General features: G+C 35.4%; 1 protein-coding gene across 1 annotated transcript; it reads left to right on the top strand.

Annotated features, from left to right (window-relative positions):
* Window positions 1-3,582: 3,582 nt before the first annotated feature.
* Window positions 3,583-5,207, top strand: LOC110915529 (HMG1/2-like protein). Its single transcript, XM_022160249.2, has 7 exons — window positions 3,583-3,817; window positions 3,890-4,006; window positions 4,103-4,160; window positions 4,449-4,493; window positions 4,623-4,703; window positions 4,780-4,878; window positions 4,961-5,207. Exons 1-7 carry the CDS (start codon window positions 3,771-3,773, stop codon window positions 4,979-4,981), a joined length of 468 nt encoding a protein of 155 aa, XP_022015941.1. The 5' UTR covers window positions 3,583-3,770; the 3' UTR covers window positions 4,982-5,207.
* The last annotated feature ends 10,706 nt before the right edge of the window (window positions 5,208-15,913 follow it).

Here is a 15,913-nt window from a genome sequence, read left to right as displayed (position 1 = left end):
CGGAGCCGGGTTTTTTTTACCCGTTTTCAACCCGGGTTTTACGAGTACCCGGTTTCAACCCAAACCCGGAACCGGGTTTTTTCAATACCTGGTCCGGGTTTCCCAATACCCTGTTCAGGTTTTTTCGTTTTTTTTGTGTTTTTTCGAGTTTTGTACCTTGGTAACGGCTATATAGCCGTTAGAAAGTGTATTATGATCACTTGTTTGGTTTACATTGTATCTCTATACTCTATAAAAAGGGTCTTTGATGACGAACAATAAACGAAGACGATCAAGTTATTCGAAGCTATCTATGTTCATCATCTTATTCGATCCGGTTCAATAATTATTTAGGTGTCATGTATTTCTATGTTTTATGAAATAAAAAAGTTTTGCATTTTATATTTCTATGATTTATCCATAAAAAATGAACACCCGAGGCATACCCAAACCAAACCCGAACCCAACCTGATCCATACCCGACCCTACCCGAACCCAAAAATAGGGTATTATAATACCCGGGTATTAGAAAACCCGACCCGAACCTTACCCGAACCCGGGTATATAGGGTATACATTTTTTAGATAAAACCTGGACCCGGACCTGACCCGGGTATTGTCAATACCCGATTTTGTAGAACCCGATCGTACCCGAATCCGGTTCCATACCCGGAACCGAGTATTCAGAAAACTTGATTTGTGCACCACTATACATACGTGCTTATGATTGTGTTGATTTGTTGGGCTTTTGAGTATGAAGTTTGTTTAGATGGGTCATATGGGCTTATGTGATAAGATTCATATGGGCTTTTGTGGAAGATTTACTATCGAAAGGTGTGGTTTTGGTATGGAGGTTTAAACAGGTGGTTTGTGCTTTGTATTCATTAGTTCTTTATCGAGCTAATTTGGCTCGAGTTCGAAGAGTCGTATCAATGTTTAAGGCGAATTTAAAGTGAAGGCGTATTGCTCATATGAATCTCGATCTAATTTAGTTTAAGTACCTCGCTCGTTTACTCGTATATAGTATTAACAGTTCGACATCGTATTATTTAAGACAAGTTGCAATTGTTGTTTTTTTCTTTTACACCTTAAATCCATCCTTAACAAATTGCTATTGTTGTTTTTTTTTCTTTTATACTTTAAATCCATCCTTAACAAGTTGCTAGTGTTTTTTTTTTTTAACAACGGATTTCTTTTACACCTTAAATCCATCATTTGCAAGGATTGAACTCACAACCTCACATTTGTAAAGAGGGACACCATACCACTAAACCATTAGGTTATGGATCAGTTACTATTGTTATTAATTTATGTTTGAGTAAACCTCAATTTTCGTCCCTGTGGTTTGCTGATTTTAACACTTTCAGTCCAATGGTTTATAAATTACAATTATCATCCATTAGTTTCCTGATTTTAACAGTTTCAGTCCATTAGTTTCCTGATTTTAACAGTTTCAGTCCACACCAGTGTCAGTGGTGTGGACTGAAACTGTTAAAATCAGGAAACTAATGGACTGAAACTGTTAAAATCAGGAAACTAATGGATGATAAATGTAATGTTTAAACTATTGGACTGGAAGTGTTAAAACTAGCAAACTGACGAAAACTGAAGTTTAATAGACATAAAAGGTCAACAAAAGGGTGAAAAAACAAGTCAACCCGTCAAGTCAAAAGCTGGCTCAAGATAGAGCCGAGTCAAATACGAGTTTAGTTTCTGGCTCGGCTCAGTTGATAAGGAAGTGAAATCAAACCAGCTCCATTCATATCATCTGGAGCCCCAAGTTGATGTTTAATAATAATAAAATAATAATAATAATACTTTTGTATCCGTTGTAAGAAATATTTAATAGAAGTTATAAAATATTATGTTATTTGAAGTTATACATGATATTATTATTTTTTAGTAGTAATGTCGGAAATAGATCTAATCATTTCTTAATTTATTCTTTCATTAGAATACTTTATAAATTTATAATGTTGATTGGAATTTATATATTCAGAAAATTTGTTAAACTATTCTCCACTAGCTTTAAACCGGGTAATAAAATAACAAAGGAAAGAAAGCAAGAGGGTGTAATTTGGGTTGAAAATAAAGAACAAGGGTAGAAATGGTAAATACACTGAACACTTTTATATTGAATAATGAACACTATTGACATTGATGAGTCATTACCACCACACCCAACTAGCACGTATGGGTGGCACGTGCATGTGTTCGTTTCAGATCTTGACACGTGGCATCTAGATTCATAGAAGAAACACAAATGAAAACACAATGCCTTTGTGAGAGAGGAGCACACGGATCGGGGATGTGGCATCTAGAGAACATTGTATTATTGTAGGCACGTGTGCGATATAAATATCTTATCAATGTAAATATCTTATCATATCATATATGGATATATAGACGGCTGACTTTATATTCAAGATTGTTACCAAAGAAATAATTAGAAATTATATTTTTGTTTTCTTTTGCTTACAAAAGAAAATATCCTAAATTTCAATATTCCACAAGTATTCGTGCAAAGTGAATGTTGGGTACTTGGGTGTATAGGAATTGTTGTTTGGAAATAAAATTGAAGTGGTATATAATGTTGTTTGGAAATAAAATTGAAGTGGTATATAATAATTATTGTTATTCTATAGTATAATAGGGTAATTATAGTTACGTTAATGCAATATGTTGTATCGCTATTATATTATTAACTAAAATGTTACTGTGTGTGTTTTTTTTTCTTGTTCGTCCAGAAAAAACTTATTCGTGCACAATCTCATCCCTATACACAGATACATGTCGGTTTCGTACAAAATTATACCTTATAAAAATTGCAGTTAGGCGACATGTTTAAGCATGTGTTTATACCAAAAATTATAAGGTATAATTTTGCACTAAAAACCGCATATACACTAAAACATTAGTTGTGTGTATAGGGATGAAAAGAAAAAGTAAAGACCGCATAACTATAAATATAAAATTTGCTAAAAACCGCATAAACACTAAAACGTTAGTTGTACTTCTCTAGTTACATATTCATTTATCAATTTAAAAGTTAACACATTATTATTTTTTGGACATCTCAATCACACACTAATAGACTATGCGTAGTGGGTAAGCGCACCACTCGACATCACCACATTTAGACACCAAACACCATTCATGAAGGGGCGTGAAACAATGTTGAGGGTGACGGCACCATGAGCTTGAAGGGTGTCAGAGTTGGTTTTGTAATTAACCCTTTTTATCAAATCAAACCACTACATATCACATTTCTTTTTTTTTGCTAAAAATCATACACTTTTTAGGGTTTAGTTAGTAAAAGATCCACCGCTTACTTGTGAGTGACGTGATAGTCAGTTTTACACCTTTTAGTTTACAAATAATTTTATTAATCTTATTGTAACAACTTATCCTAAGCATAAGTATTTTGTTGGATGTAATATACGCTTATGACTATTTCATATTTCATAGTTTTGAATCATATCGAAAACATTAAATTCGTATTAAACCTAGCTACAATTCCAATATTTAAATTTTTCTAAAAGAAAGTAAAATAAGAAAAGAATCCCGCCTAAATCCGGAGTTGATAAATTTCATATATTCATAGTTATATGTTTGCAGTACACACAGCAAGAGCAATACACTAGCCTACACCCAACCAAACCATATCTCTTCCTTCCTCTCCTCTCCTCTTATATTATTCTCCTCCCACTCACTTCCCCTTACTTATCCTTCCCCTTTACCCTCAACTCACTGAGTTCACCCGCTCTCCACCGAGTCACACCGTTTTTCGCCATGAAAGGTGCCAAATCCAAATCTGAATCCAAAAAACCAGACAGCAGGTCAGTTTTCATTCATTTTCGTTGAAATTAACAAAAAAGTTTGATTAATTCGTTAATAATTTGTGATTTTAGGCTCTCGGTGAAGAAGAGAGAGGCTCCGAAGCAGAAGAAAGCGCCGGTGAAGAAAGCGAAGGAGGCGAAGGATCCGAACAAACCGAAACGGCCTGCGAGTGCGTTCTTCGTGTTCATGTATGTTGCGTTAATCTACGTTTTCTGTTAGATCTGTAGATAATTGTCTGTTTTTGTTATGATATGTGATGTGATGTTCATCGGTGTGAATTATAGGGAGGATTTCCGGAAACAGTACAAAGAGAAACATCCTAACAACAAATCGGTTTCTGTTGTGAGTATCGCTTTGAATTTTTGCAGTTTTTTTTAATGATTTGTGTTTAAATTGTTTGTGAATCGATGTGGCTGAAATTTTTTGATTTTTTTGTTGTTTTCTGTTCAGTTTGTTTCGTGATTTTGTGTTTAAATTGTTTGTGAATCGATCTGTTGAAATTGTTTTTGATTTTTTGAGTTTTTTATTCATTTTGTTTCATGATTTGTGTTTGAATTTTTACAGTTTCCTATTCAATTAGTTTTGTGATTTTGTGTTTAAATTGTTTATTTATGAATCATAATTTGTTAGGTCGGTAAAGCTGGCGGTGAGAAATGGAAATCGATGTCTGAATCTGTAAGTTTCTTCTTCTTCTTCAAGCTTTGACTTGAACAAATTCATGTAGTTCTGTTCAATTTTGTTTAAGTTTGTCTAATTCTGTTTGATGTTAACGCCAATTAATTTTGGATCTGTGTTTTAATTCAGGAGAAAGCTCCGTTTGTAGCTAAAGCAGAGAAGAGGAAGTCTGAATATGATAAAACTCTCCAGGCTTACAACAAGAAACTGGTAATTAATTCGCCGATAATCGAAATCGAAAACCTAAAATTTGCAGAATCTGAAAGCTTGATGTTGAAATTTGTAGGCTGAGGGAAAGCCTGAAGAAGAGGAGGAAGAAGATGAATCTGACAAGTCAAAGTCAGAAGTTCATGATGATGAAGATGATGATGATGACAGTGGAGAGGTATAATTGTAGAATTGTATATGTTAATAGTATAATATAATTACATGATAAACCAAATTATTGTTGGTTAATTGATTTGCAGGATGAGGATGATGATGAATGAAAAAGAAGATATGTGATCAAGTTCTTTTGTATTACACTTGTTTTAATGGAAGGTTAATTTCAATGGTAGTGATTAGGAATGCAAAGTGGTTTTAGTCTGGATGACCGAAACTCATATCCTATCTGTTGTACTTTTTTTTTTAATCCTTAATTCCAGCTTAATATGTGAAATATCCATTCTATAAACCCAAACATGAGTCTTCCTTTTCAAGGATGATAACCTCTGATCTAAACTCCTGTGTGTGGTAAACTGAGTTCATGGTTGGTTCTGATTGGGCTGTTTTGATGAGAAATTCGGGTTTGAGTGTATACTACGGTTTTGAAAAATGAAAATTAAAGTGGGGGTGGGTTGCAGGGCCGGCCCGTAAGGCTTATCAACCTAGGCTAAGGCCTAGGGCCATCAAAAAACAAGGGCCTCCAATTTTATTTTCTTTCATATATTAGACTTGTTTTTTGGCATTTAAACAATGTTTCTAGGCCCAAGAACACATCAACACTCGTTACTTGCGGCGTCTTTTGAGTAACTAATGTGAAACTGATTGCGGATTGAGCGAAATTAGGGCCAAGATTAGGAAAAATCATCGCTATGGTTTCTTCAATGTCTTAAATCTTAAATCTCAATTCCTTTATACCAATTCAATAAGGTCCTGACTTTGTAGTTCGTTTAGAGCCTAAAAAAACGTTGGAACGGCTCTGGTGGGTTGGATTGTTAACTATGGTTTTGAGAACGACAAATAAAACTGGCTGGTTTGGTTGCGTCATGAATATATGGGTATGACTAGTTTTCAAAAATAGAAGAGAAAATAGTGGAATAAATGGTGCATACGGTTGGTTATAACTACGTCTTTGAAAAATGACATCACAAACAACTAGCTTTAACTACGATTTTGAAAAACGACAAATCAAACTGGTTTTAACAAATCATGAATGGCTAGTTTAACTACGATTTTGAAAAACAACAAATCAAACTAGTTTTAACTACGGTTTTGAAAACGACAAAAACAACAAATCAAACTACGGTTTTGAAAACGACAAATCAAATGGCTAGGTTGGTTTTTTTTTTTTTTAAACGGCCAACAAAGCGAAATTTTATTACCACATAGAAATAACAAACTAGTTATTCCACACCAAGTTTACATGGCTAGGTTGGTTTCATGACTATTGTTTCATGAATATCAAATATGGATAACTCTAGTTTTTTTTCGGAAATAGAAAAGAAAAAACAGAAGTAAACGGTTGGTTCAGTTCACGAGATTTGTAACAAAATTAAAAAATGTATGATTTTTTTTTTTTCAAAAATATAAACATGATCAAATACAAATGAAAAAATAAACACGAACCATTAATTTTACATTTGGAGCGTTGATATTAGTTTTAGGTAGGGCTGTTCATGAGCCGAGCCGAGCTAGGGCAAGCTCGGGCTCGGGTCGATTATAAACCGAGCTGGTTCGGCTCGGCTCGGATTTGAAACCAAGCTGAAAATCTAAGCTCGGGCTCGGCTTGATTTGGCTCGATTTTAAAAATACAAATTAATACATAGCTCTCAAAATTCAGTATTCTAAAATATTATTCAATACTTCAAAAGAAATATTCAAAATAAGTTCAACCTAATACATTACAAGCCAAAATCACGTTCAACAACGCAAAATAAGTTTTATATTTCAAGTAAATACAATATTTGTTCATTAGCACGACAATCAACCTTTAAATATGTCATAAATATCAAACTACAAGCCTAAATACATGTAAATAATAATACTTTTTGTAATATATTAGATGATATAAAAATAAAATATATTATAAGTAAAATAATTCGAACTAAGCCGAGCCGAGCTAACAAGCGAGCCAAACCGAGCCAATTTGGCTCGTCACGAGCTGAGCCGAGCTAGGCTCACTTTCTAACTGAGCCGAGCCAGCTCGGCTCACTTTCAAACCAAGCTATATCGAGCGAGCTTTTTCCGAGCTAAATCCGAGCGAGCTCCGAGCCGCGAGCTTTTTGGACAGCCCTAGTTTTAGAAAAAAGAAAATAGTAGAATGATACAAAAGAAATCTTATATTTATTGACTTTCCCTTTCACATACAAGACATTTAAAAAAATCACCATAATAACAAACGTTTTTTATTGTATGATATTGTTATATAAAAAACTAAAAAAACCTCATTTTTAGTGGGTTTTCATTGTATTGTGTTAAAGGTTCAGGTCATTGTGTCTTTCAACCAATGTTTTAAAAACCGGTTCAATCGGTCGGTTGTATCGGTTGAACCGCCTGGTAGCACCGGTTAAACCGCCCGATATACCATGGTTAAACCGTCTCTGAGCCAAATCCGGTATGGTATAAAACCAGGATTTTAAAACAATGTTCAACTGATTTTTGGTCATTACGTTTTTACTATGGTTTCTATACATTGTGTTATTATCAAAGCTTATAAAACAATATTAATTTGGGTTCCGGCCACTGTGTTTTTATCAGAACTTATAACATAATTTATGATACAATGAAGATGGTGTTATATTTGGGTTTTTATACATTGTGTTATAGGTTATGGTCATTGTGTTTAGTCTGCTATCCATTGTGTTTTAATCTGTTGTTCATTATGTTTTTAGTCTGTTGTCGATAGGGGTGAGCAAAAGGAAAAACCCGACCCGACCCGACCATTACCCTTACCCGACACGACACGACCCGAGAACCGATCAAATATAAAATACAGAACCGATTCACTACCCTAAATATAGGGTCGGTTCCGGTCCATAGGTCCAAGTCGGGTTTCACCATGAAAAGAACCGAGAACCGACCCGACCCTATTTTATATGAAAAAATGGAACCGATCTAAATATCTAGTACTTGGTTCGGGTCGGGTTGGGTATATTTTCGGTTCGGTTCTCGGTTATTTTCGGTCCGGACCTAAACTTGCTCACCTAGTGGCGGAACTAGACCTTCAACTCAGGGGTATCCCAAATTTTTTTAGGGGTGTCCTCGTACTTGTTCAGGGGTGTCCTGTGTATAAAAATCGGAAATTTTTTTTTTTACACTACTCGTAAAAACTTGAGCCGTAGCCCGGGCTACGCCCGTTTACACTACAGGTCCGCCCCTATGCTCACCCCTAGTTGTCGATCGTGTTTTAGTCTGTTATTTATTGTGATTTTTTACTGTTGTCCATTGTGTCATTTATCTGATGTCATCAATTGTGTTTTTAGTCCACTTTCCATTGCGTTTTTAGTTTGATACCCATTGTGTTTTAGTCTGTTGTCTATTGTTTCTTTTATCTGTTGTCATCAATTGTGTTTTTTGTTTATTTTCTATTGTGTTTTTAGTTTGATACTCTTTGTATTTTACGTTACGTACATTATGTAATACTTAATTGGGGTTTTGGATTTTTTTTTTTTTGAAAACTATAACAATAGGATACTCATATTAAAAATAGGAAAAATTACACTTTTCGTCCTTTATGTTTGTATGTAGTTGCAATGGATGACCTTTACCTTTAATAATTACAGTCACAGTCCTTTATTTGCAAAACCCATTACACCTTACGTCCTTTAGCCTTAACCTAGTTAAATTTTTAAGTTAAATTTATTGAAATAAGGGTAGTTTTGTAATTGTACCTTTTTACTTAAAAAAATATATTAAACAGAAAAGGAAAAAAAATATGTTTATAAACCAAAGTACCAAACAGTCAACTATCACTCTCACTCTCTCCCTCCCTCTCTCTCTAAACCCCTGTAACTAAGATTCTCACCATATCACCACCGCAAATCTCAAACTTCAGGTGACAAATCGGTGGTGGTGGAGTGGGGAGGGAGGCAGTTCCGGCGGTTGTGAGGACGGCGCTTCCGATGGAGTGGGGAGGGAGGCGGTTCCGGCGGCGACGAGGTGAAGGAGGTGGTGGGGGTTGAACGACGTAGTCCTCCATTCACGGATCTACAAGCCTTACTTCTAGAAATTGTAACCGCGGTTTCAGACTTCAGTGGTTCCACACCTACCTTTTTCCCCAAATCCTCCCCAGACCTCTTCAAAACCCTCAAATCATGTAACCCTAACTCAATCAAACCATTAGAACTCAAAGAATTCGTCTCACATCGTTCTCTATGCCCTCTCTGTTCTCTCTCCACCGCACTCTCTGTTCTCTCTCCACTGCCACCGTCAACAACGGAAACATGGAGGCAGCAAGGTATCTTCATACTTGTTGTTGGTGATTTGAGATCTTGTTGTTATTGTTGTTATGGTGATTGTTGTTAAAGATAGATTCATTGATTGGAATCCATCTTCATCTCAGATCTGAATCTGTAGTTTATTACACCAAACGAAAATGTAAAACAAGAAAAAAAAGCTTTTGATGGTTCAGAAAGTTCAACCTTTGAGCGGGATCTAGACGTTGAATCTTTGCTGGTCAAAGAATTCGAAAGTCAAAACGAAGAATTTGGTGACAAAGAATTACTGTTGCAAGAATTGGAGTTGGCACCAACACCTGAAGAACCACTGAACAAAACAAAAGCATCGGTCACCACCACCTGAAGGGGTGGCGGTGGTGGTGGTGGCTGTGGTGGTGGGGGTTTGTTGGAGAGAGACAAAGAGATGGTTTGTGTTTTTTATAGATATACATATATATATTGTATATTTTTTTAAAATCTGGTTTCTTTTATTGTTTAAATTTATTTTAGATAAATAAATGAATAAATTACCAGTTTACCCCTCATGTGCAAGGCACATGCCAACTTAACTGAATTTTTTTAACTAGGTTAAAGCTAAAGGACGTAAGGTGTAATGTGTTTTGCAAATAAAGGACTGTGACTGTAATTATTAAAGTTAAAGGTCATCCATTGCAATCTGATACAAACATAAAGGACGAAAAGTGTAATTTTTCCTTAAAAATAAAAAGACTCGATTTTATGGTATATTAAAAAAAAAAAACAAATGCCATACAAAAAGGTTACGGACGTTTAAAAAATAGGCGATGGGGGGTTGCATGTAACTTGCATGTGCATGTTTTTTTTTATTCTCTTGAACAAAATTACCTTTCTCACTTGATTCATCTTTAGACACTTGTCATTCTATGATAGCTTTTATCCTTCTTATTTTTTAATCACTTATTACTATAACTCAATCCATATAAACAAGGTAATACAATCGAGATAGTTGATTACCTGGAATAATTTGAAGAAATTAATACCAAACCACATGTCAATCATATTTTTGTGGCAATGTCTAAAGAGAGATTATATAAGAATAGACGCATCATAGAAAATTTTGATTGATTGTTTACCCAACGTTAACATGTAAGTAACCTTCATGACTTTTCGTGTACAAATAATTCCATATTTTTTTAATAAAATTTCCTACGTATACAAAAACCAAATGGGGGAATAGTGTTAGACAGCTGCCTGACACTCCCCCAATAGACCAACCATTTTATTGTTTTATATTCGTTTTAAAATTACGGTTTTGTCCTTAATTTAAAATATTTTTCCGGTTTTGCCCCCACTTCAAAATAAAATTATATTTTTGTCCCTCGCTCAAAATTACGATTTTGCCTTCGGTTCAAAATTATGCTTTTATCCCTAGATTACAATTATATTTTTGGCCCCAGTTCAAAATAAATTTTTGCTTTTCTCCCAAACTAAAACTGACGGTTTTGCATTTTCGCTCCGTTTCAAAAATTATGATTTCGCCTTCAGTTTAAAATTATGTTATTGCCCGGTTCAAAAAAAAGTATGCTTTTGCCCCCCGAATTCAAAATTACGATTTTACCCTCCGTTCAAATTAAAAATATAGTTCTGTCCCCAGCGTAAAATTACGATTTTGTCCTTGGTGCAAAATTATATTACGATTTTGTCTCTGGTTTATATTTATGGTATTGCCATCACTTTAACTTTTGCCAAATTATAATTTTACCCAAGTCAACTAATACAACTTTGCCCTCAGTTCAAATTACAGTATTGCTATCGTGGGTGAGGATATACTAGGAAGTTTATTTTGCTAGGAAGGCTAGGAAGTAATCTTGACCATCAATTTAATTAATCAATGGCTGAGATTAAAATGGGTGAAAGTGAACAAAAAAAAGAGGCGCGTGAGTTAGTTTGAGGGTATTCTAGTCCATTCAAATCAATAGTTTCTCTCTCCTCCAATTCCCCATCGTTTTTAAAACGTTAATAACTTTTTCATACGACAATATTTTTTTATAAAAATTACACCATAAAAACGAGCGTTTTTTTATCTTTAAAATGAGCACACTATTGCTATATTTTTGAAAATTTTTTTGAAAATCTAGATGCGTAAAACGCAATGGATAGAACAACACACTATAACCCAGGTTCTAAAACGCAATCGAGCTTCATATGGTCGTGATTATGTTTTAACATGGTCATGCCTCTATTCTAACATGATCATGTTTATGTTTTAGCATGATCATGTTCTCTGCACTCAAATTATGAAGAAAACGTACCTAAAACGCAATGGGTTTCACATGGTCATGTTTCTCTTTTAACATGGTCATGCCTTTGTTTTAATATGGTCATGTTTTTGTTTTAACATGGTCATGCCTTTGTTTTAACATGGTCATGCCTCTGTTCCAACATCCAACATCAAGGTTCTAAAACGCAATAGGTTTTAACATGGTCATGTTTATGTTTTAACATGGTCATGTCTTTGTTCCAACATGATCATGCTTCCCTTTTAACATGATCATGTTCTTTGATGTTATTTTACACTCCAGTTCTAAAACGCAATGAAACCCAAAATCAAGATTTTGCACTACAGATTCTAAAAAGCAATAAAGCTTTAACATGGTCATGTTCATGTTTGAACATGGTCATGCATTTGTTCCAACATGACCATGCTTCTATTTTGGCATGATCATGTTCTTGGCACCCCAGGTAGTAAAACGCAATGAAACCAAAAATCAATATTTTGCACAATAGAGTTTTAACATAGCCATGTTTAAATTTTAACATGGTCATGCTTTTGTTCCAACATGACCATGCTTCTATTTTAGCATGATCATGTTCTTTGCTTGTAAAACGCAATGAAACCAAAATCAATATTTTGCACTGTAGTTCTAAAAAGCAATGAAGTTTTAACATGACCATGTTTATGTTTTAACATGGTCATGCTTTTGTTCCAACATGACCATGCTTCTGTTTTGGCATGATCATGTTTTATGCACCTCAGGTTGTAAAACGCAATGAAAACAAAAATCAATATTTTGCACTGTAGGTTCTAAAAAGCAATAGAGTTTTAACATGACCATGTTTATGCTTTAACATGGTCATACTTTTGTTCCAACATGACCATGTTTCTATTTTAGCATGATCATGTTATTTGCTTGTAAAACGCAATAAAACTAAAAATCAATATCAATGAAGTTTTAACATGGCCATGGCCATGTTTTAACATGGTCATGCTTTTGTTCCAACATGACCATGTTTCTACATGTTCTTTACACTCCAGGTTGTAAGACGCAATGAAACAAAAATCAATATTTTGCACTACAGGTTCTAAAAAGCAATGGAGTTTTAACATAGGTTCTAAAAAGCAATGTAGTTTTAACATGGGTATGCCTTAGTTCCAACATGATCATGCCTCTGTCCAACCATGATCATGTTCTTTGCACTGCAGGTTCTAAAACGCAATGAGTTTTAACGTGGTTATACCTTTGTTCCAACAGATCATGCTTCTATTTTAGCATGGCCATGTCTCTGTTTTAACATCCAGAAGAAGAAAAATGAAAAGAACTCTAAGTAAAACATAATGAGGTGAAAAACGCAATTGAAGTTTGATAACTAAAACGCAATGAAAATAAAATATAACACATAACTTACAAAAGAACTCTGATTAACGACGGTGGACGGAAAAAGAACTCTAATACACCGTGGGCAAACTGGTGGCGGTGGAGCGGTGGCGGTGGATGGTGGAATGATGGTGTCAGATCTGAAAAACCCAACAGGTGGTTGAAGGTGGTGGTTTCAGGTCTAGTTTCCGGCAAGATGGTGGCGATCGTAGGTCGTGGTGGTGGTGGTGGTGGTGGAGGTGGTGGTGTTGGTTGTGATGTGGTAGTTTATAGATTTGAAAATGGTGGATTTGAGTATGCGGGTAAGAGAAATGAATTGCAGATGCTGAGTTTTTTTTTTTTGAAGATGGTGAGTTTTGACCAAAATACACCTCCTTATGTTTTTTCATCTTTGCCACATGTCATCCTCTTATTGCTTCCTATCCTTCCTAGCGAAATTAATCTTCCTATTTGATCTTTTCCTTTGCTATCGTTATAGTTTTTTTAGCAAAACTATAAAAGTGTTTTTTCTAATTGGTTGACTGGATTTAATTTTTTTTCATGTCAATAAGCTACCTAACACTCGCTCATTAATCCTGATAAACTACAGTTTTGCTATGAGCTCAGAACTACGGTCTTGTTATCGTTTTAGTTTTTTTTCCTAACAAAACTAATAGTATTTTTTTAATTAATTGAGAATTATTCGATCATCACCCCGTAACACGGGTGGGACATCAACTAGTTTCAAACATTTAGCTTTACCTTGCCTTAACTCGTTTACTTACTACAGTATTGTATTATATTATAATAACAATAATATTTAACGTTTGATAAGGGTGTGCGGGGCGTAGTTCGGGGATGGCTTGCGGTGACCCTCACCACGCGGTAACACTGCCGTTATCCCCAAAAGTCGATCGGTAAACTGAAAAGGCCGGTGACTACTCACCGCATACTTTTCAACCCTTTTTTGACCGTCGGCAACCTTCAGTGACTAGATTAACCTCAAAGCATGGTAATATCTGTTGTCCGTAATCAGGTTATAACTTAACTAATTTAATAACAGGCAAGAAAAATGAATATAAGTAGACCTTTAAGATTTTCCGGCGAACAGACCCGGTTGCCGGGAAACTAATTAAAGAAGATGGTTGGAGCCATATTGTTTATCATGGCTCATATATTTTTTACTGTATGCTTTTTCTTTAAATCCCATTATGTACAACATATATTAAATTTGATAGGGATTTGTTTACAAATTTTGAAAAAAAATAAAATAGACTACTCCCCTCGAGGGGAGCACCCTTTACGTATGAGGTAAAATGTGAAGTTAAAAGGGGAGTTGATGACAAAGTATGATTAGCTAGGATGGAGGGAGCACCTTTTACACCCTTAAAATCTTTAGACTATACGGTGTGGACGGGCTTGAAGGAAGGGCGTGGAGCGACTTGTGGCAACCACGTCAGCATGGTGGCGTGGAGAAAAAAATACGGGGTGGGAAAGTGGCGTGGAAGAAAATAAAAAAAAATTAAAAAGAAAATAAACATTAACCAATCTAAACAAACCAAAACTACACCCACCAATCAAGAGCCTCCACCCACATATTTGCCCCCACGTCGGTGGAAATCCTCAAGCCCGCCCCAAGCACAACGCCGTTCACAACGCGGGGCACGTGATGATTTTGTGGGCATGGACTGACAACAACGCCGTGTTTTCACGCCCACACCGTGTGACCTTAGTAGATAAAGCCTACTTGTGTTGGTTTTATGTGCACAGGAGATGGCATATACTTCATACATGTGTTACTTTTTGCTAGCGACTCTTGTGTAATTTCAGTGAACCTTTATGCGACCATACCCTCTCTCGACTCTTGTCGAGTTCATCAAAGGGTCCCCCCTGTCGCCTTATTTCGCATGACTTGCCATTTATCTAGCATGTCGCATGGACGACCGTCAGGCGGTATACGTTTAAGAACAAGAAAAAGTAAGTCTATGGTTTATGATCGATTGGCTGCATCCACAGCCTGTCCTATCAAAAGTTTTTAGGATATTTTATAAAGTATTGTCTAGTCACATTGAAACGTTCTACCATGTTGTATGTAGCATAGCTATTATTTTTGACCTTTAAAGAATTGCCTTTTTGCTTCCAGATGTCATGTACGTCGCATCACATCGTTCATAAAGGCTAAAGCATCGTTCATTACGTTGCATCGCACCTAAATTTTGTGTAAAAGTATTCAATATACAAGGTATGTGGAGAGTAACGAACTTACAAGATGAATACCACACTATTCGGTGCTAAGTTTTCGCTAGGATTCAGCTCTACTGGCCTCGTTGTATATATTCCGGAAAATTAAACGGTATAGGGACTGTACATTTTCATACCAAAACAACATAATATGTTCTCCCAAACAAACCTTTTATTAGTCACCATGTTTTGTTCCGGAATTAACCAAAATTCTAATAATAATTAATGTAAACTTTAGGATAAAAAAAAAGGCAAATTGGATTTAAATAATCCCAACTTGCTCAATTTGGCCGATAATAATCCCAACTCAGTTATTAGCCGATAATAATCCGAACTGGTCCACTTTTGGCCGATAATAGTCCGCCATTAAAAATAGCTTAACGGAGTTAAGCTTTTTTCCGAATTACAAATCGATGTTTTATGGATTTTGATCAGAACGAGGATACGAGTTGATTGATAAAAAATTTACCTCGAAATACTGCCCTAAACGACGACAACGGTGCTTCAATTCGGATGTTTAAACTTCCAATTAACAAAAATCAAGTCGTTTGAAGCACCGTTTCGAGGTAAGTTTTACATAAATCGAATCGTATCCTCGTTCTGATCAAAATCCAAAAAACATCGGTTTGTAATTCGGAAAAAAGCTTAACTCCGTTAGGCTATTTTTAACGGCGGACTATTATCGGCCAAAAGTGGACCAGTTCGGATTATTATCGGCCAATAACTGAGTTGGGATTATTATCGGCCAAATTGAGCAAGTTGAGATTATTTAAATCCAATTTGCCTAAAAAAAATGCACAATGGTAATCACATAAACATGTTCCAGTTCAGTTAATGCTAAAGAACCAAAACAACTTAAAATTCCGCAAATTTTGTTTCTTTTGTAATTACCATGTCATTGTCGTGCAGCGTCATTAGACATAACGTA

Source organism: Helianthus annuus, chromosome 16 (genome assembly GCF_002127325.2).
Source record: "Helianthus annuus cultivar XRQ/B chromosome 16, HanXRQr2.0-SUNRISE, whole genome shotgun sequence".
In the NCBI taxonomy this organism is placed as follows: Eukaryota; Viridiplantae; Streptophyta; class Magnoliopsida; order Asterales; family Asteraceae; genus Helianthus; species Helianthus annuus.
The sequence above is the reverse complement of the archived record's forward strand: the minus strand, read 5'-3'. Positions and strand labels throughout refer to the sequence as shown.